The 25707-nt window shown below is 53.7% G+C and overlaps 3 protein-coding genes across 9 annotated transcripts; all 3 read left to right on the forward strand.

The window, feature by feature from the left end:
• Positions 1 to 649: 649 nt before the first annotated feature.
• PIP4K2C (phosphatidylinositol-5-phosphate 4-kinase type 2 gamma) lies at positions 650 to 12085 on the forward strand. Of its 3 annotated transcripts, XM_053662055.1 has the most exons (11): positions 820 to 910; positions 2768 to 2988; positions 3455 to 3552; positions 4212 to 4308; positions 4675 to 4818; positions 8009 to 8155; positions 8346 to 8384; positions 8964 to 9077; positions 9451 to 9718; positions 9884 to 9987; positions 10179 to 12084. In XM_053662055.1, exons 2-11 carry the CDS (start codon positions 2800 to 2802, stop codon positions 10257 to 10259), a joined length of 1281 nt encoding a protein of 426 aa, XP_053518030.1. In that variant the 5' UTR covers positions 820 to 910; positions 2768 to 2799; the 3' UTR covers positions 10260 to 12084. The 3 variants fall into 3 exon arrangements, with proteins under 3 accessions (XP_036982987.1, XP_036982986.1, XP_053518030.1); XM_037127092.2 differs by lacking the exon at positions 2768 to 2988 and having other exon boundaries at positions 650 to 847; positions 10179 to 12085; XM_037127091.2 differs by lacking the exon at positions 2768 to 2988 and having other exon boundaries at positions 651 to 910.
• A 664-nt stretch (positions 12086 to 12749) lies between these two features.
• Positions 12750 to 18377, forward strand: DTX3 (deltex E3 ubiquitin ligase 3). Of its 3 annotated transcripts, none has more exons than XM_037127101.2 (7): positions 12750 to 12849; positions 12923 to 13425; positions 14749 to 14813; positions 15005 to 15079; positions 15454 to 16183; positions 17087 to 17304; positions 17675 to 18377. In XM_037127101.2, the coding sequence occupies exons 4-7, from the start codon at positions 15051 to 15053 to the stop codon at positions 17748 to 17750; spliced, it is 1053 nt and encodes a 350-aa protein (XP_036982996.1). In that variant the 5' UTR covers positions 12750 to 12849; positions 12923 to 13425; positions 14749 to 14813; positions 15005 to 15050; the 3' UTR covers positions 17751 to 18377. The 3 variants fall into 3 exon arrangements, with proteins under 3 accessions (XP_036982996.1, XP_036982994.1, XP_036982997.1); XM_037127099.2 differs by having other exon boundaries at positions 12923 to 13421; XM_037127102.2 differs by having other exon boundaries at positions 12751 to 12849; positions 12923 to 13421; positions 15435 to 16183.
• A 150-nt stretch (positions 18378 to 18527) lies between these two features.
• ARHGEF25 (Rho guanine nucleotide exchange factor 25) lies at positions 18528 to 25707 on the forward strand. Of its 3 annotated transcripts, none has more exons than XM_037127109.2 (16): positions 18528 to 18872; positions 19150 to 19264; positions 21508 to 21722; positions 21858 to 21953; positions 22034 to 22110; positions 22294 to 22360; positions 22550 to 22653; positions 22851 to 22920; positions 23021 to 23110; positions 23203 to 23295; positions 23486 to 23536; positions 23721 to 23798; positions 23984 to 24184; positions 24316 to 24496; positions 24787 to 24902; positions 25288 to 25707. In XM_037127109.2, the coding sequence occupies exons 1-16, from the start codon at positions 18774 to 18776 to the stop codon at positions 25405 to 25407; spliced, it is 1773 nt and encodes a 590-aa protein (XP_036983004.2). In that variant the 5' UTR covers positions 18528 to 18773; the 3' UTR covers positions 25408 to 25707. The 3 variants fall into 3 exon arrangements, with proteins under 3 accessions (XP_036983004.2, XP_036983003.2, XP_036983005.2); XM_037127108.2 differs by having other exon boundaries at positions 18532 to 18872; positions 24787 to 24998; positions 25288 to 25706; XM_037127110.2 differs by lacking the exons at positions 18528 to 18872; positions 19150 to 19264 and adding an exon at positions 19996 to 20579 and having other exon boundaries at positions 24787 to 24998; positions 25288 to 25705.

The following is a 25707-nucleotide window of genomic DNA, read 5'->3' on the forward strand; positions in this document are numbered from 1 at the left end:
ATTCATCTTTTTGCCAAAACTGTTCCTATTCACCACCATCCTAGTCGCCACCATCCTAGTCGCCACCATCTGTCTTCACCTTAGCCAGAAGCCTGGGGTTCATTCTCAATGTCTTCCTTTCCAACAAACCCCACAAATCACTAAGAATTTTCCAAGTTGACATCAAACTATAACTTTAGGTGCCATCTCTCCTTTTCATCCTAACAGCTACTGTTTTTGTTCATCATCTTGTGCCTAGACTTTTGCAGTACTCCAGGCATCCTCCAGAATGATGCAGAGTGGCCCTCTCTAAAAACAAGCACATAAATACTTTAAAACCATTTATGGGTTCTACTTCCTTAAGACATGCTTTTGATTAGCCTCAGGCAGGAGGTTACTCCTAAAAACTGGGCGGCGACTTAGCGCACAGAAGCCCCTAACTGAAGAGTGAAACAAGCCAGCCCTGGCCGCATCCCCATTGCCTCGGTGACCTGACGGTACCAGCGACTGCACGGACTACACTCCGCCCTCCGGGGCCAAGGCACCGCCCCCTGCGCCAGGTGAGCCCAAGCAGCTCACTCGGACGGGAAGTAACCAGCGACGGGGGGCGGAGCCAAGCTCGCCCGGCCCCACCCCTGCCGGCGTCGGCGCCTGCGGGCCGGGCTCCGATCACGTGACGGCAGAGCAGGTGAGAGCCGCTTCCGGGGTTGGAAGCCCGGATCCCGGGACGTCCACTCGGTCGGGTACGCGGGAGACCATGGCATCCTCCTCGGCCCCGCCGGCCACCGTACCGGCGAGTACAGCGGCCCCCGGCCAGGGTTTCGGCTTCGCCTCCAAAACCAAAAAGAAGCATTTTGTGCAGCAAAAGGTGAAGGTGTTCCGGGCGGCTGACCCACTGGTGGGCGTGTTCCTGTGGGGCGTCGCCCACTCGGTGAGACCCGGCCCTAGCGCGCCTCCCTCCCCGGTAGACCTTACCCGAAGCCCTCAAGCTCCAGAGCCTTGGCGAGTCCCCGTCTCCGGTGCCCCTCGCGCTGCTGCCACTTCCCCCCGGGCTGTCCTGTTCCCTGCTCACCAGCCTCCAGGCGTTCTCCCGGAGTATCTTCTCTGTAGACTTTTTCCCTTAATCGTAGACTTTGTCTCCCTCTCCGCCCTTCACTCTGCCACTGTAGTTCCGCCTTCCCCACCTGAGATCCAGCTCTCTGCCTCCTTCCTGCCGGATCCAGCCTCAGCCCCGGGCTGCCGAGACCGGCCAGGACCCGGCTCCAGCTGAAAGGACATTAGGGGTAGTAGTATCTCTTCTGGGTTGGTGATGAGGTCTCCGGTGAGAGTGTGTGTGGAAGGGAGCAGGGAGGGTAGCTGGATAAGGGATACGGTTCACTTTCCTTTCCACCTTGCTTTCCAGCTGCCGCCCTTGACTTTGGAACTTTGGCTTTGAGGGAAGCTCCGGGCTTCCTGGACCTTCTAATCCTGCTTGTCCTTTCCTTTCCCCTCCAGAGGTACAGCATTTCAGAGAAGCGACCCCTTGCTGAGCCTAACGGTTGCACTCACTCAGCCTTTGGTCTTAACTGCATCCCCATTGTGGGCTAGAGTGATGATGTTTGGTGTAAGTGGGAGTCGTCCTTGACTGAAGAGATGGTGGATAAGTGCTGGCCATGGGCACACTGTGGTGGTGAACTTCAGAAGCAGAAAACTGCTGTAGAGGGTGTAGCCTGAGAATCAGGAGGGGGCCAGAGAGGCTAGTGCATCTCCTTTCCTGAGGATAACCCAGGTGAAGGAATTACAGCCATTGCCTTCTTGCTTTAGATCTGGAGTTGGGAGGGTTGCCACGACCTTGAAAGCTACAGGCAGTATTTTATGTCATCTTCCATGAATTGTTATAATTATGGTGGGGTTGTAGAGGTGGAAGAGGGTGAGGAAGCATACAGTTTTTGTCACATTCTTAATTTGTGGTTTAAAATGTTCTTTGGGGTCTGTCAGCCCCCTTTTGCATTTGTAGCTCTGTGGAGTGTTCCCAGCTCCATGGGTAGTAATGTCTTATCAGCGAGTACCCAGTCTAAGGCACTTGGGATGGGCAAGGCTGATCGAGGTAGGGCTGCCTCTCATGTGTACCTGACTCATCCATCCCTTTGGAAAGCTTAACAAGGAGGGTTTTCCTTTAGTAAGAGTTAAGGGAATTACACATAAAACCTGCCTCAGCTTCCCTAGGTCTCTATACTTTAGCTTCCACACTGTGCTCTCCAGCCAACACACATTTACTTCGAATGTCCGGAATGGAGAAATTCCTTGAACATATGTCTTAGTGATGATTCAGCCCACTTTACAGCAGGTGGTGAAGAGGGGGTATGAAGAACTGTAGCTGAATTTTAGGCTGTAAATCTCAAGTGGCTTTTTTTTTTTCCTGGAGGAGTACATTCTGTCCTCCTTTTCTGCTGAGAATGAGAGGATCTGGGTTTCACTGCAGTGTGTGGGATTTAGGTTAGATTCACTTCCATGCTTCTATCGAGTGCTCAAGTAAGGATAGACAAGGCATCCACTTATTCAGTTACTAAACTTCAGGACCACCGCGTGCCGAACACTATGCTAGCAGGCAGCTGAGAGACGCCAGAGATGAGAGCAGGTCCTTGCAGGAAGAGCTCAGAATCTAGGTGGGGAACTTACATAAACTTGTGGTTAGTCAGATGATGAGTACACTGTTAAAGATGGGTGAAGGCTACTGGGGCAGCACTGGGAGAAAGCACATCACCTCAAGATTTCTTAGTGAAGGAACTGCCTTTCTACCCTGAATTAGATGCTGATTCTGGAGGCTGAGAAGAGCATGTGATGTTTGCATCCTTTGGGCTGTGGGTTGTCTTGACTTCAGTGAACAGATGCCTAATGAGCTCATATCCTCTGCCTGCCTGCATTCCCTCTGAAATCAGCTGCTCTTCTTCTAACTTACACCAGGGCAGGTGCGACCTGCTGCAGAGAACTGGGTCAGAGTGGTCTGGAAGGACTGGTCCTGTTTGTAAGGCGATACTTCCTGCAGAACACGGACATCTCCATGTTGTTGCTGTTGACCCCTCATAGTCCCATTAACTGTCTTGTGTACTTCTAAAAATGCCTTTTGTTTTGTTTTTAGTGGAGCATGGAACTGTTTGTCTTAAGTCTGCAGAGGGTTTTTCTCTCTAAAATTTTTCACAGCTTTAAAAATAGTCCTGAGTTGCTTTCAGGGTTTGCCTGATATAGAATGACTACCATGAGCATGAAGTTGCTCGGGGATGGGAGTGTGAGGGGTTCTGGGTGAGGGTTGCTTATTGCAGTCCTTCCAGTCCTCATTGGGCAGCAGTCTCTGCCCTCTGTCCAGTGAATGCATAGCGGTGTTTTTAAAAAGAATGAGGTTTGAGTTGCTTTTTTCTGACTTGTGCCCAGACACAGTGTAGCATTAGTTCTCCGCATGCCTACTCACTCCTTCCCCATTCTTGTTTTGACTTATCAGATCAATGAGCTCAGCCAGGTGCCTCCCCCTGTAATGCTGCTGCCAGATGACTTTAAGGCCAGCTCCAAGATCAAGGTCAACAATCACCTTTTCCACAGGTGTGTGGGAATGGCCATCCTTCTGTTGTCAATCTTTGTAGAAAAGAGTAAATAATTTTAATAGTTGAGATTCAATGAGTTAAAGGTTTTACATTTAGAAGGCAACTTACAAGTTTATTATCTAACCTCCTTCCCAATGCAGAAATTAAAATAATTTTCAGTGTTTCCTACACTCGTATGTGTATGTACTAGTTTATCTCTCCTCTTGCCTAGCAGTTCCATAGAGTCAATCCATTTAGATGCCATTACCATTAGCTTCTGATAGGGACTCTGAGAAAGAGGAAAAAAAAAGAAAAAGTCTGTAAGACCTGCTAGTATCAGAAGATGTCATTCCAAAAAGTGGCACCTATTGCCGATTTTAAGATGTTTTTGGCTTGCTTGAGATTTGGGAAATGGCTGTGGTTTGGATGGGGACTAGAACCTGGTTCTACTTAAGCCATTTACTAGTCATGTGACTTAAGCAGGTCACTCAGCTCCCCTGGGCCACATTCTCCCCTTCTATAAAATGGAATTAATGTGTCTTTAAAGGACCTCCTAAGGGTTTTATGAGAATCAAATAAGGTAGTATATGGAAAGATGCTTTATAAACTGTCGAACCCTATATAAATGTAAGGTAATATTGTTACTTCGTTTTCTTACCTTGAAAACCCTTATTTCAGGGAAAATCTGCCCAGTCATTTCAAGTTCAAGGAGTATTGTCCCCAGGTCTTCAGGAACCTTCGAGACCGATTTGGCATTGATGACCAGGATTACTTGGTGAGAGTTTATTATGGACTGAGGGTAGTCGTTTCTCCCTAACCACTGGGGAACCCTTGTGACAGCCATGTTTGGAGAAATGGGAACCTTGGTAAGTGTGATTCTTTACCTTCTTGTCATCACAGGCATCTTCAAGAGTCTGGTGAAAGCTATACACCTTGTTCTTGAGGGAAAAGATGCGTATATATTAAAATTTTACACCACTTCCAGTCCATATATAGACACCAGATTACGAACCCCTGCTCATCCTGTTATGCCAGGGTTTTGTCTACTTCAGACACATTCAGTTGACCTTTATACTATGACTTGCATCTCCTTATAAAGGGGGAGGAAAAGAACCTCTGGTCTATTCCATGTCCCTAACAGGTATCCCTTACCCGAAGTCCCCCGAGTGAAAGTGAAGGCAGTGACGGCCGCTTCCTTATCTCCTATGATCGGACTCTGGTCATCAAAGAAGTATCCAGTGAGGACATCGCCGACATGCATAGCAACCTCTCCAACTACCACCAGGTCAGGCCTCCCTCCAGCCTTCTTTCCCTCTTCCGTCTCTAATGGCAACTCAGCTGCCGGAGTGCACAGGGAGACTTCCCATCCCTTTTCCTCCCTACAGCCCAGTTTGCTCCCCAAGAAAAATTCAAGATCATGTCTTTCAAAAACTAGAAATTTCCAGAAGAGAGCCTCTGCATCTATTTGTGTTCATTTAAATAGAATTTAGGCGTGTTCCTTCTCATTTGATACTTACCATCCAAGGCCAGTGTGGATTGATACATAAAGGGCACAAGTATAACAAAGTATAAACTATAGACTTAGAATTGAATAAAGCGCTAACACCAAGTATACTATCAAGAATAAACGCAGTTTGGGGAGAAAAACCAGGATGAGTCCATAATTGGGATGAACTGGAAGGTAGAAGCTGTGATCATATCCAGCCCTGAAGTGAAGTAGGGAGCTATTCTGTCTGATTAGATTAAGCTGGCATGTTTGTTGACTATTTTGGTGATCAAAACACTGTCTGAATGTCTTTCTATTGAAGAAAACTATTTCACTAAAATCAAGGAGCAAGGAATGAATGAAAGATTCCAAAAGGAATCTTTGGTTTATCCAACAAATATTGAATGTCTTTTATTAACAGGCCCCGTGTTAGGCTGTGGAGAAAGAGGGGAATGAGATGGCCCTTGAGGAGCTCTCTTTTTCTGATGTCAGAGTCCAGTGAGCCAGCACGGGCGCCCAGCAAGGGTGTGCAGTGGTAGAGGTTGGTGCAGCGTGCTCTGGGCGGGCAGAGGAAGAGCATCCTGACTCACTCAAGGAAGGAGATACACTCGGGAGGCCCAAAGGACTTTTTTAAAGAGGGAATACCATAGGAATAGATTCTTGAAAAACCGAAAGGGACCGACCATCGGGCATTGTGGAAGAGAGCATTCCAGGCAAAGGAAAATAGCCCTTGTGAAGGCACAGAAGCATGAGAGAGCTCGGTGTTAGGGAATTTCAAGAAATTCAATGTGGCTGGAATGTGGTATTGTGGAAAAATAGGCAAAAGCCAGATTGTAAAGGGTTGTGTTTTTTAAGATTTTATTTATTTGTTTTTAGAGAAAGGGGAAGGGAGGGAGAAAAAGAAGGAAAAAAATATCAGTGTGTACCTCTTGCACACCCCCAACCAGGGACCTGGACTGCAACCCAGGCATGTGCCCTGACTGGGAATCGAACTGGTGACCCTTTAGTTCACAGGTCAGTCCTTTATGTATTGAGTCACACCACCCAGGGCAGATTGTGAGGGTTTTATAAGCAACACAAAGAGTTTGGACTTTCCCCTGAAGGTGGTTTGCAGGGGAGTGATCTGGATATAATTTAGAAATACCCATGGGATAGAGAATGGACTAGAGGGAGGAATATTGGGAGTGGAGGTACCAGACGGGGGGTAATTATAATTATTCAGGTGAGAAATGACAAGGGCCTGGAGGAGCAATGGCGACGGAGCTGGAAAGGATGACTTCGGGTGGAATTGTGGGGTTAAGGCAAAAACACCCCCGAATTCCTAGTCAGGGGGAACTGCAGGCCCATTCACCAGCAGCTGGGAAGCAGGGACAGAAATGGGTGTTCGTAGGAAGACCTGATTTAGACATGTTGAGTTCGGGGTATCTGCAGTTCATGCAGACATCTGTGTCCTTTGAGTGGCTGGGAAATGGGGTTCAAGAAAGAGGATTAGAGTAGAAGTCTAGGTTTGCGAGTTATAGGCGATGAGGTGGTAATTAAAGCCATGAGTTTAGGCCCTGGCTGGTGTGGCTCAGTGGATTGAGCACCGGCCTGCAAACCAAAGGGTTACTGGTTCGATTCCCAGTCAGGGCATATACCTGGGTTGCAGGCCAGGTCCCCAGTAGGAGACATGTGAGAGGCAACCATGCATTGATGTTTCTCTCCCTCTCTTTCTCCCACCCTTCCCCTTTGTCTAAAAATAAATAAATAAGTAAAATTTATTTTAAAAATAAATAAAGCCATTAGTTTAGATAAGATTACTAAAGGGAAGTGAGGAGTGAAATGAAAAAGGTTGAGGACAAAGCCTTAAGGAGCAACTAGAGAAAATATCCTTTTTAGATCTTAAAAAAAAATTGTTTTTGTTTATTTATCTTTAGAAGGGAAGGGAAGGAGAAAAGGAGAAAATTATCAATGTATGGTTGCTTCTCATGCATCCCTTGCTGGGAACTGGCCTGCAACCCAGGCATGTGCCCTCACAGGGAATCGAACTGCGATCTTTTGGTTCTCAGGCCCATGCTCAATCCACTGAGCTACACCAGCCAGGGCCTGAGAAAATATCCTTTAAAGTTGACTTTTTAAGAGCCCATGGAAAATTTTAATTATTTATGTCCTACTCCATTTCATGCAGGGTTTGAGGACACAGAGGAGAGAAATCAGAAAAGTGGTCTAGTGGGAACTGTGGGTGAAGAGTTTTAAGGAGGGACTGGTCAGTAGGAGCAGCACGTGCCCTTCAGTGTACATAAGACAGTGACTGAATGCTCATTGTATCTGGCACCTGGGGGGCAGGGGGTGTGTGCGTGGGAAGGAGGAGTAGAAAGATTTCAGAGGAAGAAATGAGGGTATATATTTGATTTTGCTGATTTGAGTTGTGAATGAAAGATAGGAAGCAGACTGATTGCTGACTCTGACTCCTTCTCTGAGAAGGTCTGCCAGGAAGGGAAGTACACAGCAATACTGGGAGCGGGGGGCGGGGGGACACACACTGAAAGAGGAATAATTTTTTAAGAATCCAAATTATAGACCATCATGCAGGCATTTTTACTAGAGGAATCTAGCCCACCAAGAAACAATGGTCTGGATAAAATCAATTTGTGGATTAACAGATGTAATTTCTAATCCTGTGACATTTTGCATATAAAGAACATCTAAAGTAAGGATAATAACACCCACATTCTCCATCCGAAAGAATGATAAATATGAAATGAGAGAAGATGCTTTAAAATTGAGACATTACAAAAATATAAAATAAAATTGAGACATTTCCCAAATAAATTAATCAGAGATTAGGAACCAGAAACTTCACAGGTACCCAGGGGCACGCTCCCGCCACTTTGACCTTCTCGTAACCTCTCTCCTCGAAGTGTTGTGCTCACTCTGGAAAGGCAGCGTTTGAATGCCCGGCTCTCGAACACTGCGCTCAGCCTCTCCCCATTCCTCCCTCCCGCCGCAGTACATTGTGAAGTGTCACGGCAACACGCTGCTGCCCCAGTTCCTAGGGATGTACCGGGTCAGCGTGGACAATGAGGACAGCTACATGCTTGTGATGCGCAACATGTTTAGCCACCGTCTTCCTGTGCACAGAAAGTATGACCTCAAGGTACGGAGAGGATGGCTATGGCAGAGGGGAAGGCCACCGATGGCCTGAGAGTGGGGAAGGGCCTTGGAGGGCCCTGGATGATTCATTTTGAAGGAAAGAAAGCTTTGGGTTTGAGTAGTCATCTCAGGAGCTGGATCTTCACTGTTGTTTTAGCCACTTCTACTGACTTGGTCTTTGGGTCTCTCCACAGGGCTCCCTAGTGTCCCGGGAAGCCAGCGATAAGGAAAAGGTGATGCTCATTTTAGGGTGATGGATGGGGGGGGGGACGGATGAAAGAGATCTTCGGATAAAGAGGCAGGGATTACGAGCTATTTGTTCTTATCTTAAACCCTTACTGGAAGAGAGATGTAAACTTATTCCACTCCAGGGATTGTGCGGATGGGGCAGTGGGAACAGCTGCTTTATTGAGGGTTATCGCATGTGGAAGGTTTGAGGATGGATAAGGATGTCAGACAGGAAGAGGGAAATGCTCAACCTCCATGTCTCACTCCGGGCTCTCCTGTTCAGTCAGCTAGTTTTGCTTAATAAGAAGAAAGAAAAGTCAGCATGGAGGGCCTTAATGAAAACCATCAGCAGAAAGTAGCAGGATGTGGTGTGGGGTACAGCTGCAGTGACAGAACCTGGGAAGACCACTGGAGTTGAGGACAAACTCGGGCAGCAGCCCAGTGCGCAGTCACGTGAGAGAGGGGCCAGAAGATCTCTCCCCTGGAGACCACTGAGTTAGAGACGGAGCCCTGGACAGAGCAGGGTTCTCTGGGACCTTCAGGGAAGGGGCACATTCCTAAGATGTCTCTCTACTTATTCTCAGGTTAAGGAATTGCCCACCCTTAAGGATATGGACTTTCTCAACAAGAACCAGAAAGTTTATATTGGTGAAGAGGAGAAGAAAGTATTTCTAGAGAAGCTAAAGAGAGATGTGGAGGTGATGACGTGGGAAACGGCTTTGTTTCCTTTCTGTTCCCTTCGGGGTAGTTGTCTCTCCACTCACAATGTGAGGGACTCCCTCCCCTTCCCTTTATCCTTTGGGATTTCTGCATGGTAGGGAGCTGGGTAGGAGACATGAAAACCACGTAGAGGTGACCCATGGAGGGGATCACTGGAATGAGCTAAAAGGATGATCTTAGACATCAGGACATTTAGGTACAGAAGGGCAGTGGTATACTACCAACCCTCCATTTGTATACTTCCTTTCCCCAGGAGGGCCCCAGAAATTCAAGGGTAGAGGGAGGCGTAAGGGTGGTACCTGGGAGTGAGAAGGAAGATCTGGGGTATCTGATTTGTCAGTGGGGTCTCAGTTCCTCGTGCAGCTGAAGATCATGGACTACAGCCTTCTGCTGGGCATACACGACATAGTTCGCGGCTCTGAACCAGAGGAGGAGGGGCCTGTGCGGGAGGAGGAGTCAGAGGGGGATGGGGACTGTGGCCTGACTGGACCTCCTACTCTGGTGGGCTCCTATGGCACTTCCCCTGAGGGTATTGGCGGCTACATCCATTCCCATCGGCCCCTGGGCCCTGGAGAGTTTGAGTCCTTCATTGATGTCTACGCCATCCGGAGTGCGGAGGGTAAGAGATCCTGGAAATTTTATGGGTGGGGAGGGTAGTCCCTGTGGGGCAGAGACCAGGGTGTCGGTTGGAGAGTGGGTTAGCTACTTGAAACAGATCTGACTGGTTCCTGAGGAGAGGGAATTGGGACTGTACTTGCTCTTCATTGGTGGTTACTCTCTCCAGGGGCCCCCCAGAAAGAAGTGTACTTCATGGGCCTCATTGACATCCTAACGCAGTATGACGCCAAGAAGAAAGCAGCTCATGCAGCCAAAACTGTCAAGCATGGGGTGAGGGTTCCACAAGGCCTTTCCTTTCCTGCCCTGACTATTCCTTGGAGAAAGAGCCTCTTGTGCCAGAGCAATGGGGTGGCAAAAGGATGACGTGCTGGGTGTGGCACTGTGGGGAGTGGAACGGAGGGTGGGGAATGGGGAGGAGGCGTGGGGTGGCCTGACACCACATTCCGTACCTCCTCTCACAGGCTGGGGCAGAGATCTCCACCGTCCATCCTGAGCAGTATGCTAAGCGATTCCTGGACTTTATTACCAACATTTTTGCCTAAGAGACTCCGTGGGGACTGCTGCTGTATGTTCAGGTGGCGGGGTTCCAAGAGGCCTGGGGGAAATACGGATGTTCTGGTCGCTGCGGCTTCCCTTCCTCATTGCTGATCCAGGCTACAGGCTCCTTCTACCCAAATAACTCCATCTTATTGAGGAGGCGCTTCCAAGGCCTCAGAAATACACCACCTTTTCTCCCTGTTGTCCAGTTTTCTTCCCTCTCTGCCTCCAGCAAGTCAACTTGCTCCATTAGCATGTTACTGTTGATTCTCTCCCAAGTGCCTTGACTTTTTGTAAAATTTTCTGTAGTTTCTGTAAGACAGGAGGCGCAGCAGGGAGGGGTTGTTTGCCGTCTTCAGGACCTGACTGGACAGGTGGACCTGGCTCAAGCCACTACTCTGGATGCACTTTGCTCTGTGGGATGAACGAAGAGTCTGAGTTTTGCTGATAACTTTATAGAACTCACTGTGGCATACTTCCTTCCTGGTAGGCTCTGGGATGGAAGACCTTCAAGATACCACAGATGGTGCTGGCATGCACACATATGAGGGGATACGGCTAGTCTACACACAGAGGTGGGGTGGACTGTGCTCAGCAGGCTCATACCGTGTGGAGGTGGGAATGAAGAGGACTCGTGATTATGCAGGGAAGTGGAGAATGTCAGTCTCAAAGGCTGGCTAGTCTCTCCAAGCTTTCCCCACTCCACTGCCACCCCTACCTCTGTACCTTCTGGGCACAGGAGCCCAGGGATGGTTGGCCAAAGTGTTGAGGCTGAGGGGAGGCGTTTGTTGCTGCTCTTCCTCAAGACCTCACACTCCTTCTGGCACTGGAACCCTTCGCTGGGGTCTGGCCAGTCCTGGAGGCTAAGGTGGTAAGCAGGGGTGTGAGGGTCATTCCCCACATTAAATTTCCTTTCACGTCTATCCACCCCCGAGGTTTTATTCCTGGAAGAAGGGAATATGTCCACCTGGGTTGACCCTGGTCATTTCAAGAGGATGGCGGTCTCAGGTATGAGAACCTCCTCTGCTCCCTGGACGTGTGTGCCCAGCATACATCCTTCCCCCAAACCCTTTTTCCGGTTGGATGTTATTCTGTTCTATTCTGTCCCATCTTATTGCTACTGTGTCCCCCAGGGGACAGATGGCCTTCTTTGTCATCTTCACTCTCCACCCCCAGAGGAGTCAGAGTCATAACTCAGTCACCCAGCCTCCTCCAAAGACAGTTGGCTGATGCATGGTAGTCTCAGAACGCAGAGGACCCCGATGAGCCCAGATGGCGTCCTCCCTGCCTTCCAATGCCTTTGGGGTAAAGGCAGCCGTTCTTCTAGCTGTCCTTCATACCCCTTGAAGCTTCTAGATTTTTAAAAAATATAAAGGTGGACACCAGCCACTGGCCTGTGGGGATGCAAAGATTTTTTGCTCTGTATCTGGCTGGACTGGTCTGTCTCACAAGAAGTCACGAGGTCATAAAGAAGAAGTCCTTTCTTCCCTCCATCTTCTGTTCCAAAGGAAGTAACAAGAGGTCTCAGTAAAGGATCAGAGCCCTTGTGACACCTTCCTGTGCGGAGCCTGACAGGCCTCTTTCATTCCCACCATCCACCTTTCCCCCGCTGAACGCAATAAAACTCCGTAACACCAGCAACTGTTGTTCTTTAGAAATGAGTTTCTGACCAGGTGGCTGCTGACGTATCATGAACAGTATGGTCTTCATTTGTTGCTTCTGACTCTCATCTTTTTTGTTTTGTTAACTAATACAAAAGATCTTGTGTATTTGCTCCCATTGCTGTCACTATGTAGAAATTAAATTATTGAATCCAAATTCCTTCACAGAAATGCCTCTTTTTTTCCTCCCCTTTTCTGAAGAAGCCTGTGCTCATGGGTTCAGGGACCAGATGAAGAATTCTGATCTTTACAGTGTTGGGCCTTGAAGGATGCTGGTTTCTAGATAGATGGCAATGAATTTGGGCTCCCAGGATGGTGCATGGGAGGGGAAACAGTCTCCAGCTCTGTGGAAGTTAAGCCATTCCCTCCCTCGCCCTCCAGGCTTCTAGGCTTGGTCACATCCCCATCTCTGTAAAGGGGAGAGGAGTCTCAGCCCACCAGCTAAAAGAAGAAACTGAGTTTTCTCCTAGGCTTCCTGGGAAAGAACTCCTCTGCCTGGAGGGCAGGAATAGTACAGCGGGGTCCTGGGAAAGTGAAGAAGAAAGTGACCAACCCTCCAGCCCAGAAGGGGAGTGAAGAAAAGGGGGTGACAGAGGTTGTGGCCAGTCTGAGAGATCCGGGTCTGCGTAGCCGAGGTCTGGCTGTAGGAAAACCCTGGCTTCATGTCGCCCCTGGGGTAGCAGGTTGGACTGGGGGTGGAGATTGCTCTGATGTGGGAAGCAAATTGAGCAGACCTTTTTTTTTTTTTTTTTCCCCTGTGAGAGTTTTTAACTATTTGACCCACGGACTTGACACCACCCCCACCCTGATGCATTTTTAAAAACGTATTCTCTTCCCATTCTGCACCAGCCTCAGTCAGTATCTCTGTAAAGAAAACGATCAGAGGCACTTTCCAACTTACCCCTCTGGGAGCCGGTTGTGAGGGTCACGGAAGGTGAGCTAGAAAAAGGCAAGAGTTGGGGGAGGAGATGGAAACAGTTCAGTGCTGTGGTTTGTTTATCTTTTAGACCCAGGGCCTTTCCCGACCCCATATGATTCCTCGAAGGCCCTTCTGGCATAAGGATCACAGCGATTCGCTCCGTCTTCCGCATCCACCTAGACCGACACCCCTCCTCGTCCACCCACCAGCGCCAGCTCCCGAAGCTGCTGGCCGGGAAAGAGAAGGGAGCGGCCCGGGAGTGGGTGGCGAGCAGGGTGGCGTCTCGAAGGGATTTAACCTCCTACCCCCAGTTCCACGACGCCACTCCCTGCAAAGACCGGGACGGAGCCTCCATTTTTGTTGGGGGGGGGGGGGCAGGCAGGGGCTCCAGGATGGGGGCGTGAGAGGAGACGGTGATTGGCACCGGGAGGGGGTGCAGTCGGCTCTCTCCCTCAGTTTGCACCCCCTTTGCGATCACCCCCGCCCCCGCCGCCTTCTGGGGTCTCCCCCCCTTGTTGCTAAGGCCCAGGCCGTCATCCCAGCAACAGCCTCAGTCATGTGATCGGCAATGGCGGCGCTGACGAGAGGTAGGTGAGCCCTGCGCCCCCCACACCCACCGCGCGCCCCCCGGACCCCGCTCGCACCCCTCACGCGCTCTCCCGCGGCCCCTGCGCCCCCTCCTCCGCCTGCTTCCTCTGTGCGCGCGCGGCGCCGGGGCCCCCTTCACCCCAGGAGCCTCTTTCTGTCATCCTCCAGCCTCGGCCTCCATTTAGAGGTTCTGGGGACAGTGATCGTGCGACATGCACCCACAGCCAGTGGTGGGGCTCTGGGGGCTTTGCGAGAGGGAGGAGTGGGGAGTTGGTTCCGGGTTGTGTCTTGCGGGAGGTCGTGGGGGGAGGGGTGAAGCAGCCTCGGCGGACGCCCCCGGGGACCCTCGTCCTTCCCGGCTGCCCCTGCCGCCAGCCCCTGTCCGGAGGGAGGGACTGACCCCCGTGTCCAGCCTGCGCTGCCCCAGAGGAATCAGAGACCCAGCATAAGCTGTGGCCCCGCCTCCCTTTTCTGTGCCAGCAGGACTTGGAGCTAAGAACACCCAGGTCCTGGGTTCCTTCTGACGGGTGGGTTGGGGGAGGGGTGTCTCACCTGGATAGACCGGGCGAGCGGAGGCTCCAGGGTTCCAGTTTCACTTTCTGAATCTCGAGATGCATCTGGCCTTGAGGGGACTGTGATGAAGGCAGAAACAGACAGCTGCTCCTCTTAGGATCAGTCAAGGAATTGAGGTCACGCTAACGGCCCCTCTTTCTGTTTGAGCTGCCTTTGGAGGTGTTGGAGGGACACCTCTGTAGCTGAGCATGGCAAGACTCAGGGGAACATCACGCTCCTCCAGTGGAGCCCCACCCTCCTGAATACAGACTAGGTTGCTGACAGGCTTGCACTTGGTGTGCTGGCTTTAAAAGGGGGCAATGAGAACTTTATTGTAGGGGCTGCTGCCCCTTAGTTTGCGTTCCATACAGACTTCAGCTGGAGACACTGGGCTGACTCTCTAGGAAGGCCCCCCAGCAATACGGGCTGAGTTCCGTGGGAACGTGGAGCAGAATGAAGAGCTAGGGAACATAGGAACTATTCTTGTCCCTGGGATCCGAGGAAAGCCGCAAGGAGGACCTCCGTATGCGTGGGCTTTCCCTTCCTCACTTCTCTTATCTGTTCCTCAGACTTTCTTGAGACCCTCGGAGCCGAGGGAGAAAAAAGTTGGCGTGTTGAAATTCCTTTTTTAACAACCTGAGGAGAGGCTAGGGGGATGGGATTCTGCAGGGGAGGAGAGGACATGGAAGAGGAGTTTTTCTTTTGTTTATGGGCTGGTTGGGGAGGATGGTAACACTGGTCATCACAACTTTCTACCCTTCCTCTTCCCCCCAGTGCTGGTCAGCTGAGTGTGGAAACAGAGTGGTTTCTGCTGCTGTCATCGTCCATGGGCTTTCAAGGTACCTGCATCCTGAGGGAACCGCAGCATTCACCGTTAAATTGGTGTCCTCCACTCTGTGTTCCACGTGATCCCATTCCGAGTAGTTTACACCCGGGGTCCCATCTCTGTTATGTGGGTTGCTGGGTTGGGGCATGTGGGCACAGAGGAAGGGGTTTCTCACTTTCCCTCCTTTCCCTGTCTGCCCACCAGGTCGCACCACCTACAAGTAGGGAGCAGGGACAGAAAGAGAGACTGCATGCCATTTCTAAGCTCTTCAGGATCAAAGTGAGCAAAAAAGGAGGGTGCAGAAGTCTCCCTCCCTTTTACGGAACCCAGTTTTCACCCACAGCGGGGAGGGGCAGGTTGTTGCTGTGACCCCTGGGGGGGGGAGTGGAAGGAGAACCAAGAATGATGCTTGGTTGAGATGAGAATGTTATAGAAACTTCCTTCCACTTCAGTTGGTGCTGGGGTTTGAAAGAGAAGAGGAGAGAGAAAATGAACTTGGGGAAGGAGTTAGTTGGGTGCTGGACTTTCAGAGAACAGAGAGAAAATAAAGTTGGAAAGAAACCTGAAGTAGGAGGCACTGATGTTTGTCAAACGGGGACCCCCCAACCCTGAGTGCCTTTCACCCTGGGGGCAGTGTCGTTCGTCCTGTCCAGAATGGCAGCCTGTGGAGGCACCTGCAAGACCAAAGTGACTGTCTCCAAACCTGTGTGGGACTTCCTCAGCAAGGAGACCCCAGCCCGGCTGGCCCGGCTTCGGGAGGAGCACCGTGTGTCCATCCTCATAGATGGCGAAACTTCTGACATCTATGTTCTCCAGCTTTCCCCACAGGGCCCTCCCCCGGCCCCTCCCAATGGGCTGTACCTGGCCCGGAAGGCTCTTAAGGGGCTGCTAAAAGAGGCAGAGAAAGAGCTGAAGAAAGCTCAGAGGCAGGGGGAGCTTATGGGCTGCCTGGCTTTGGGGGGTGGGGGGGAACACCCTGAGCTGCACCGCCCAGGCCCACCCCCTCTCAGAGCAGCCCCACTCCTGCCCCCAGGGGCACGGGGTCTTCCCCCCCCTCCTCCTCCCCTGCCCCCTCCTCTCCCTCCCCGCCTTCGGGAGGAGGCAGAAGAGCAAGAGAGTACCTGCCCCATCTGTCTGGGGGAGATCCAGAACGCCAAGACATTGGAGAAGTGCCGGCACTCATTCTGTGAAGGCTGCATCACCCGGGCCCTGCAGGTGAAAAAGGCCTGCCCCATGTGTGGCCGCTTCTATGGGCAGCTGGTGGGCAACCAGCCCCAGAACGGGCGGATGCTGGTCTCTAAGGACTCCACACTCCTACTGCCCAGCTATGAGAAATACGGCACCATCGTCATCCAGTATGTCTTCCCGCCCGGTGTCCAGGGGGTAAGGAGACTACTGCCTGCCCTTACCCTATGTTTTCCCCCCTCCCCTAGCTCCTTCTCTGACCTGTGAAAGCTGAAGGAGGGTGAGTGTGTTTGTCAGATGTGATACAGTTTTGCTGTTTCCACTGCATGCCTTTTGCTATTTGCCTTCGCACTCAATGCTCTGAGCCTAGGAGGTCCCCTTAAGGCCCAGCTTTTCATCCTTACAACCCTAAGGCACTCATGAAAATCAGGTATCCGAGAAAGGAATTACATGCAGTTTCCAGTTCTGCAGAGATGGTGGCTCAGGTGCAGGCAGACACAGCAGGAAGGGATCTGACCCTTCTAACAGAGCTGGGAGGGGAACTCCGTTCCCGATTTATGAGCGAGGAGAGCCTTGGTGACAGTGTGAGGTTACAGCAGGAGTGGACTAGGGCCAACGGGTGTCTTCCTGCTTGACGAAGAGTAATTTCCAGCTCTGCTTTGCAGAGGGAGAAGGAAGCTCCGAAGCAGAGCGACAGGAAAATGGAACAGGTTAGACAACAGACGAAGCACTGGGAGTGTTTTCAGGTAGAGAAGAGAAGGTGAAAGATAGATCATTCTGTCTTCACATTTCTGCTGAGTTATCTGGGGAGTAAGGACCAGCCACCTTCCATCACTTCTGAGAATCCGTTTGCTGCTGAGTTGAGACTTAGGGATTGCGCCCAGAAGGAACCTCTTAACAATCATTGGACTTTGTCCAGAAACAGGCTCCTGCTACTCAGACCCTCCAGTCCCTCCTGACCTAAAAGGCTGTCAGCCTGTCGCTGCCTGGCCAGCATCAGCTGGGTGTGCAGACAGAAGGCTGGCCAGGGTGACCTTCCATTGGCATCATGGCCTTAAGATGCCCAGCTGCTCACTGCCCACTTTGCCTCCCCCCTCCCAGGCTGAACACCCAAACCCAGGAGTTCGGTACCCCGGCACCACACGGGTGGCCTACCTCCCAGACTGCCCCGAGGGCAACAAGGTGCTGACCCTGTTCCGAAAGGCGTTTGACCAGCGTCTCACCTTCACTATTGGCACGTCCATGACCACAGGGAGACCGAATGTCATCACCTGGAACGACATCCACCACAAGACCAGCTGCACAGGGGGACCCCAGCTGTGGGACACTCCTTCATTTCCCTTTACTTGGCTCTCCCCCTTCTGTCCATTTTCACTGAGGGAATAACATCAACCCCCTCTCTCTGGGAGCCTCCTAACTGGAGAGGACCAGCCCAAACTAGTCAACCATCTCTTCCGCCCCGGTTTCTCCTGCATTTAACCTGGTCCTGACGTGCCCAGCTTAACCTACTGAGAATAAGCAGAATTGGGGGTTCAAAGAGGGAGGGGGTGACCCCTTTCTCTGTGCTTGGATGACATTAGGGGAGGGGGGAGAGGGGCCGCAAGGGGGCCCCTAGATGAGTGTAAGCATGGGGGTAATGTGAGTAAGGCCCAACAGCTAGTGCTGACCCTCATTTCTCTTTGTTCCCAGGTTTGGGTACCCGGACCCCACCTACCTGACCCGGGTGCAAGAGGAGCTGAGAGCCAAGGGTATCACAGATGATTGAAGGACATCCCCTTTGCCAAGGCCCCTGCGTTCTCCTCCATTAGGACCCAACAGAAGCCTCTGTTCTCCTCTCTCCTTCTGCCCCCCATACCACACAGTCGGGGGCCTGTCTGACTGGGGAAGGAGTTCAAAGAGGGAGGGGGCCATCCCCTTCTCTGTCCCCCACAGGCCAAGTGCTTCAGTGCAGTGTGAGCCGCTCCCTTCTGACAGAGGCTGATCCTCAGGCTCTGCTTCCCTCCTCCCCTGTACATACTCCCAGTCTTCCTGCCCCCTCCATTGCCCTTGGCTTTTTCTGGTATGTGCTGTGCGCCAGTGACTAAGCTGAGAAAGGACCTGGGTGGGGAGGGGTCTCAAACCACCCCCCAACCCCCAGTACATCTCCACTGCTGAACTTCGGTGCAGGGGAGGGGGAATCCGAGGGTGAGAGCACCCATGGAGCCCGTGCTGTGTTATTCAGAACCGATTCCCCATCTACGTTAACCTTGCCCTTTCCTGTCTCTGTTTCTGTCCGTCTGTCTTTCTCCTGCTCTTCTCTGCCCCCTATAAGGAGCCTCCTTACCCTGTTCTGGAACCGCCGCCAAACTGTAGCTTTTAACTTAATAAAAATAAAGTAAAATATGCAACTCGATGCCACACCCATTCTGTTCTGTGAACCAGCGGGGGTTGGCTGCTGAGAAAGGGGACGGGGCAGTGATTAGAAAACCCCCGTGCGCCTCCCCAGTCGCTAAGCCTGCACGGGGCCTAGGGGACCGGCATGTACTTAGTGGGATCCACCGTGACCCTGCGAAGCCCCGGGTCACACTTCACACTGGAACCGGGATGAAGAGGGGTTTGTTGTTGAACTGCGGTTGCAGGGAGGGACAACCCTACCCCTTTTGAAAAGTTTGGCTGGGGTGGGAGTAGGGGCGGAGCCGGGCAGGGGGCGGATTCGTCAGCAGCAACTCCCCGGACGCACGCAGGCCTCAGAGCCCCCCAGCTTCCGTGCCCCTCGGCCCTGAAACTTGGAGCTGACTAGGGGTCCAGCATGAAGCCCCCGGACCGCCCCGCCCCTGGCCGCACTGACCGGATACTGGGGGTCATGGGGGGCATGCTGCGCGCATGCGCCCTACCCGGGCAAGAGGGGGTAAGAAAGGGCGAGTGTGGTGGGGTTCGGCGGTGTTTAGGGGGCTTCAGGAGGGCTGCATTCCACAACTCAATCACACAGAAAAGGAGATTTTGCGGGGTACTCTCAGGAATCCAGGAGTCCCATTAAGAGGGCCACAGCCGCCCGGGCAAACCGTTCCCTCCACTCCAGTCTTGGCGACCCTTTGATAATGATGTGGATTTTGACAGCAGGGGAAAGGGGAAGGTCAAGGCTGGGCGTGAAGGGCGGATTCCTTACAATCATTCTATCCCCGCAGCCCCCCGAGAGAAGCCCCCTGGGGCCGGAGGGGACCGAGCCAGAGACTGCCTGTCCAGAGGGGGGTCAGAGAGGGCAGCGCGAGCGTCAGGTCCCGGCTTGGGCTCTGCAGCCCGGTAAGAAGCTGGCGGTGGGGTGGGGCAGTTTGCCATCCTGCGCAAAGTGGCGAATTATTTTTTTTTAAATGCTCCTATGGGCATAAAGGTTCACATTTACTTTGCATGAGACCCATTTAATCGTTGAGACCTCTACACTTCTTCTCGCCCTCCAGTCCGCTGTGTGTCCCCCACTCAGCCGGCCCGGAGCCCCCGCAGGCGGAGTGTCCCCGCGCCCCACCCCTGGCCCCTCGCCAGCCCAGGCTCTGGGACTTCGCCTTAATTGGTGATTAGCTTCGGCTGGAGTCCCGGGGCCTGGAGGAAAGAAGGGCCCGGTGAGAGGGCGGCACCTGGGCTGCGTTCCCCATTCGCGCACCCCTACCGAGGGGCCTTGCCCACCCCTGCGCGGGTAGGGATAGTCCCAACCCCGGGACATCTTCGCACCGGCCAGGCCGCGTCCACCGCGCCCTTCTCCACCGCAGAGGCGGAGGGGCGACCCGGGCAGACCCCACCACTGGGCTTCGCCCCCACCCCAGCCCTCCGCAGTCAGAGCCCGAGATGCTGTTAGGAGGGGGAAGCCGGGGCTGGGGAGCCCAGGATGCGGAGGAGGGGCGGAGGCGCCGGAGTCGTGGAGCGGGGACGCCGTGGTGCCTGGGGGAGGGGGCACTGGGGCGGGAACCCGGCACTGGCGAAAGGGGGAACCGGAGGGAGAGGGCGGAGCCGGGCCGCAGAAGCCCCTCCCCGCGGCGGCACCGCGGCCGAGCCTGTTATTCGGCTCGCCGCTCGGCCGGAACCCGCGCAGCGCCTGTGAACTCGGGGAGTCAGCCCCCGCCTTCTCCCCTGCCCGGGCCTAGAACCACCCCCAACCCGAGAGGCCCGAGACGGAGCTGGAGCGCCTGCCGCACCCCGGCCCAGTCTCCCCCATCATCCCTCCCTCCCCGCTGGGCATCTGGACCCTGGGCCCCGCACCGACAGGGTTCCGGAAGCCCTCCCCGCCCAGATCCGCGGCCCGGCCCCGCGCCGCCTTCTCTGCAGAGCCCCCAGCCCTCTCCCAGACTAGACTTCCGCCTACCCCTGGACGCCCCCTCCCCCGTCCCTCCCTCCCCCCCTCCCCCAGCCTGGAGCGGGGGTAGGAGGGAGGGGGGGTGTGCGCCCTGCGCGGTCCCCGCCCCACCCCGCCCCCCGTGATTCCCCCTGCATGGCCGGCTCGGGTGGGGGGTTCGGGGGGGCCCGGGCGCCATGCGGGGGGGGCACAAGGGGGGTCGCTGTGCCTGTCCCCATGTGATCCGAAAAGTGCTGGCGAAATGCGGCTGCTGCATCGCCCGGGGGGGACGTGGTGAGTGTGAGGTCTCCAGGGCTCAGTGTTGAAGGGGGGGGCGGGCTGAGGGTTCAGGATCTCTGCTTGCCCTGGCCTTAGGGATTTGGAAGCTGGAGACCGTACCTGTGTTTTCCAGGAAATACTTAATAGGTGATCTCTAAGATCCCTTCTGCCTGCCAATTTCTAACTAGTTAAGGAAATTGGGGAAGGGGCAGGGCTTTCTTGTAGTTAACTGGGTATTTGGAGAACCCATCCACAATCTCCTTAGGCCTAGAACGGCATCTTCCCTCAAACCCTTTTGTTGAGAATCGACTTCAGCTCTGAAGAGGGACAGGGGGATGGAGGAGTGAGGATGAAGGGTCTACCAGAGGCTTTCTCAAAAATTGCTGCTCCTCTGTCCCCGGCCCAGGCCAGAGACCACCCTGACGCACTCCTCACTGGCCCCCTCTGTTGGGTTGGTGCATGTTGGGGAGGTGGTCTGCAGAAGTCTTTTCTTTTTATTATAGTGATTACTGCAATTTGTGGAGGAGGGGTCTGGGGGTAGCAGATGGGCTCTTAGCTCCTCATACCCCCCCTTCTCAGAAAATGGTCCGTACCCACGGGAAGGGGGAGGGTTGTAAGAGAACAGATGGCCACCCCACACCCCCGCTTCCAGTGTCTGCCCAGATGGCTGCCCCCACCCCCATATCTATGCCATGCTCAGGATGGGGGGGAACCTCCACATGCAACTGGGGTCGAAGCCTGGGAAGCCAGATATCTGCTCTCCTTCCTTCCAAGGGTGCCCTGGTGAAATTTTCTATCTGGGCCAACTCAAATGAGGATGGCAAGAGAGAGCCTGGGAAAGAGGGGTTGAGCATCACGGGGAAGCTCTGGGAGCTTCTAGAGGTCCTGAGTCTGGAGCTGGAGCGATATCTATTACCCCTTTTGTTCCTCCCCACCCCATTAGAATCCTATTCCATTGCTGGCAGTGAGGGGAGTATCTCAGCTTCAGCTGCCTCGGGCCTGGCTGCCCCCTCTGGCCCCAACTCTGGCCTCAGCTCTGGCCCCTGTTCCCCGGGCCCCCCAGGGCCCGTCAGTGGCCTGAGAAGATGGTTGGATCACTCCAAACATTGTGTCAGTGTGGAAACCGAAGCAGACAGTAGCCAGGCTGGACTGTATGAGGTAAGCAGGGAGCGTCACAGGAGAATGTAGGACATCCATGAAGGACACTGGGAGAGAGAACAGGTTGAGGGTCACTGGTCAATGGACAGACACAGCTACTGTCCCTGACCTCTGGCATTTGACCTTGGCCCCTAGAACTGGATGCTGGAACCAGCTCTGGCCACAGGAGAGGAGCTGCCAGAATTGACCCTGCTGACCACACTGTTGGAAGGCCCTGGAGATGAGACGAAGGTTTGAAGAAATGGTCTGGAGTGGATCCCCTCACCCAAGAGGCATCCATGTGTTTACTCTCGGGTGTTCTTTTCTTTCAGCCACCTGAGGAAGAGACTTTGTCCCAAGCCCCTGAGAGTGAGGAGGAACAGAAAAAGAAGGCTCTGGAAAGGAGTATGTAAGTGTCCGTATGACCTCCCTCCCCTCCCGCCACGGCACAACTTCCAGAGGAAATGTCCCTCACATTTTAGAATCGAGAATTGAAATTTCCTCTGAGGTTGGCTGTGGTAAGGAAGGGACTTCTAGTCCAGGAGGGAGGACGCAGCTACATCAAGGATGTGCACTCCTGCTTTCTTCCCAGGTACGTCCTCAATGAACTGGTAGAGACAGAGAAAATGTATGTGGAGGACTTGGGGCAGATTGTGGAGGTAACTTCCTTTTTCCCTTCCCAGCCCTGGCCTGACCCTTTCCTCTGCCCGGGGCTAATTTTAAGCGATATCCCTGATGCTCCCTGTCCCTCCCTCCCAGTCCCCTGTCCATCCTGGATGTGCTGGGAGGGGGCGTTCCCACCAGGGCTGGCCCCACACGCCCATGCTCCCGCCCCCAACTTCCCACAGGGTTACATGGCCACCATGGCTGCTCAGGGGGTCCCGGAGAGTCTTCGAGGCCGCGACAGGATTGTGTTTGGAAACATCCAGCAAATATACGAGTGGCATCGAGAGTGAGTGGTGGATCCTTGAGAGAAAGGGGGAGGGGCCTATGTCTGGTCATCTCGGTGTCCCACACAGGGCCCACGAGCTGTTGTTGCCCGAGGAATGAGAGTTTGGACAGGCTTCATGGGGAACCCTACTGGGCAGACAGCCCTCAATTGCATGGGTGGGGATATTTGACCTACCTGTTTCCTTCGAATCTGTCTAGCTATTTCCTGGGGGAACTACAGCAGTGTTTGAAGGATCCTGATTGGCTGGCTCAGCTATTCATCAAACATGTGAGGCTTGAGAGGGTGGGGCTTGGGGATGGATGGGACTCAGCAGATGCTATCTCCCCGCTGACCCACCCTGCTCCTTCTTAAACTTTACACCTGTTAGGAGCGCCGGCTGCATATGTATGTGGTATACTGTCAGAATAAGCCCAAATCAGAGCATGTGGCGTCAGAATTTGGGGACAGCTACTTCGAGGTCAGTGGCTGAGGTACTTGGGGGAAAGAGGGGCAGAATCATCATGTGCAGGCTTCCCAGGCTGCACAACCACCTCGTGTCTCTGTCTCCAGGAGCTCCGGCAGCAGCTGGGACACCGACTGCAGCTCAGTGACCTCCTCATCAAACCAGTGCAGAGGATCATGAAATACCAGCTGCTGCTCAAGGTCAGGAACACCGACCTGTTTCCAGGACTCACAGTCGGTCCGCACAGCGCCTTCCTCACTCATCTCCCCAGGGTCCCCAAGTCCTCCTCCAGACTCCCTAGGAGTCTTCGCCTGTGTCTTTGGGGGAGGCTGCGAGAGCCTCTGAGGATGTCCTGGTGCCTTCCCTGACCATTTCTTTTTTACATCTTAGGATTTTCTCAAGTATTATAGTAGAGCTGGGATGGATGCTGAAGAGCTGGAGGTGAGAGTCTTCCAGGGCACGACGCACACCTTATCTTCTTAGTCTCCTGGACCCCCCAGCTCCTCGGGTGGTATAGTGCTGTCCGATTTTGGGGGGAGGCTCGCCGGGGGTCGAACGTGGTCTGAAGTCAAAAGGCGGCTCCTTCCCAACAATGACGATGCTTCTCTCTTCTCCTGTGCCCCAGCGAGCTGTGGAGGTCATGTGCATCGTGCCCAAGCGCTGCAATGACATGATGACCCTGGGGAGACTGCGGGGGTTTGAGGTACGGGGAGGGAGGAGGAAAGCTGAGGCCGGGCTCTCTTCTGCCCCAGCCTGAGTACCCGGGTGGTCCTTATGGGGAACCCTCTCCCTACGGTTGTTTGGGTCTGTCAGGGGGAGGAGCGGGGAGAAAGTTGCCCCTTTTCTCTCTTTGTTTTTTGTTGGAAGACCACTGTCCTTTGGTTCTAGGGCAAATTGACTGCTCAGGGGAAGCTGTTGTGTCAGGACACATTCTGGGTCACGGAGCCCGAGGCTGGGGGGCTTCTCTCCTCCCGGGGTCGAGAGCGGCGTGTCTTCCTCTTTGAGCAAATCGTCATCTTCAGTGAGGCCCTGGGAGGAGGGGCGCGAGGCGGGGCACAGCCTGGATATGCGTACAAGAGCAGCATCAAGGTAGGGAGGGCTTCTCCTGGGGTGCGCGGAGGCCTCAGACACCGTGCCTGGCTTTTGGATTTGTTGGAGAGGGCAGGAACCAGAGATGGCCTGAGGAATTCGGGGGCGCTATCTCCTGTTTGCCAATCCAGGTGAGCTGTCTTGGCCTGGAGGGGAACCTCCAAGGTGACCCTTGCCGCTTTGCTCTGACCTCCAGAGGGCCGGAGGGGGGAATCCAGCGCTATGTCCTGCAGACTGCAGACCCTGCAGTTAGTCAGGCCTGGGTCAAGCAAGTGGCTCAGATCCTGGAAAGCCAGCGAGACTTTCTCAATGGTAAAGCTCTCACCCTCTCTCCTCCTCCTGCTCTCTCAGCCCTTTGACCTCCTGCATCCCTCACTGCCCAGTCTCCCAGCCCTGCCCTCTGACCCCAGCTTCTCCTTGTCCCCTATTCCCACTTTTCCACTACTAGCTCAACAGTCAGTAACTCAGAATCCCTCAAGGCAAGTATACACGGATGACAGTGCTTTGGAGGGAGGGCAAATGGGACGATGGCCTGAGCAGAGCCCTGAGGGAAAGGACCTCTGTCTGCGGTAACCCTCCTTCCACTTTCCTCTTTGCCCCAGCACTGCAGTCTCCCATTGAATACCAGAGACGAGAGAGCCAGACCAACAGTCTGGGGCGGCCAGGAGGGCCTGGGGTAGGAAGCCCTGGGAAAATTCGGCCTGGAGACCGGTCCCAGGTCAGCACACACACACCCATCAATGGCTCTCTCCCCTCTCTGCTGCTGTTACCCAAAGGGGAGTTGGCCAGAGCCCCTCTGCCCCTGGAAACACAGGTATGAAGAATGGCACTCCCTGGTCGGAAGGGTAGAACGGGAAAGGCCTCTCCTTGTTCCGGGATCCCCAAATCCCCCTCCCCCATTCCCTTCCTCTTCCACCACCTTCCTCTTGTCTGCCTCTTCCTACTCCCCATCTCTTACCCTCCTCCCTGCACTTTAACCGATGGTCTCAGATCAGCCAAGGTGTCTGCAGGATGTGGGTGCAACAGGGGCTTACACTGAAGAGAGTAATGGGTGAGGGTGGATTCCTAAATTTTTTGATCCTTCAGCTTGTGCCTTTCTTCAGGCCCTTGGTGACATCTCCCAGACTCCTCGAGACTCTCCTTCAGTACCACCAGTTCCGCCAACTCCAAACACCCCACTCTGCCAGGCCAGACTTGCCAAGTTGGATGAAGATGAGCTGTAACTGGCGAAGGCCATGGGGGTGGTGCTGACTCAGCTACTCTCTCCCTAAGGAACTTCAGGGCAACCCTTCTGGCCCTGCCGCAAAACTCCTCCCTCTCGGTGTCGGAGGTGGGCAAGGCTGGCAGTGGTGTCAACTTGGAGAAGGGTACCTGGACTCAGAAGGACTCCTTTCTGTCCCAGTAACATGGGCTCCTTCAGCTCCCACCCCTATGCATGCATCACAGGTCCCCCAAAAGGAGGATATGTGGGTGGGTGGGAGGGCTGGGGCAAGGGCCAGATAGAAATGATTGGTTTTGGGGTT

This window comes from Artibeus jamaicensis, unplaced genomic scaffold (assembly GCF_021234435.1).
Source record: "Artibeus jamaicensis isolate MK-2021 breed Jamaican fruit bat unplaced genomic scaffold, CSHL_Jam_final contig_233, whole genome shotgun sequence".
Lineage (NCBI taxonomy): Eukaryota > Metazoa > Chordata > Mammalia > Chiroptera > Phyllostomidae > Artibeus > Artibeus jamaicensis.

Coding starts and splice junctions, on each gene's coding strand:
- ARHGEF25 (XM_037127108.2), top strand. CDS start 18,774: ATGAAGCCCCCGGACCGCCCCGCCCCTGGCCGCACTGACCGGATACTG. Junction 22,111..22,293: donor AAGGCTCTGGAAAGGAGTAT/GTAAGTGTCCGT, acceptor CTTTCTTCCCAG/GTACGTCCTCAATGAACTGG. Junction 23,537..23,720: donor TGGATGCTGAAGAGCTGGAG/GTGAGAGTCTTC, acceptor CCTGTGCCCCAG/CGAGCTGTGGAGGTCATGTG.
- PIP4K2C (XM_053662055.1), top strand. CDS start 2,800: ATGTTTGCATCCTTTGGGCTGTGGGTTGTCTTGACTTCAGTGAACAGA. Junction 2,989..3,454: donor GGACTGGTCCTGTTTGTAAG/GCGATACTTCCT, acceptor TTGACTTATCAG/ATCAATGAGCTCAGCCAGGT. Junction 9,078..9,450: donor AGCTAAAGAGAGATGTGGAG/GTGATGACGTGG, acceptor GTGGGGTCTCAG/TTCCTCGTGCAGCTGAAGAT.
- DTX3 (XM_037127101.2), top strand. CDS start 15,051: ATGCCATTTCTAAGCTCTTCAGGATCAAA. Junction 15,080..15,453: donor CTAAGCTCTTCAGGATCAAA/GTGAGCAAAAAA, acceptor CGTCCTGTCCAG/AATGGCAGCCTGTGGAGGCA. Junction 16,184..17,086: donor TCCCGCCCGGTGTCCAGGGG/GTAAGGAGACTA, acceptor CCCCCCTCCCAG/GCTGAACACCCAAACCCAGG.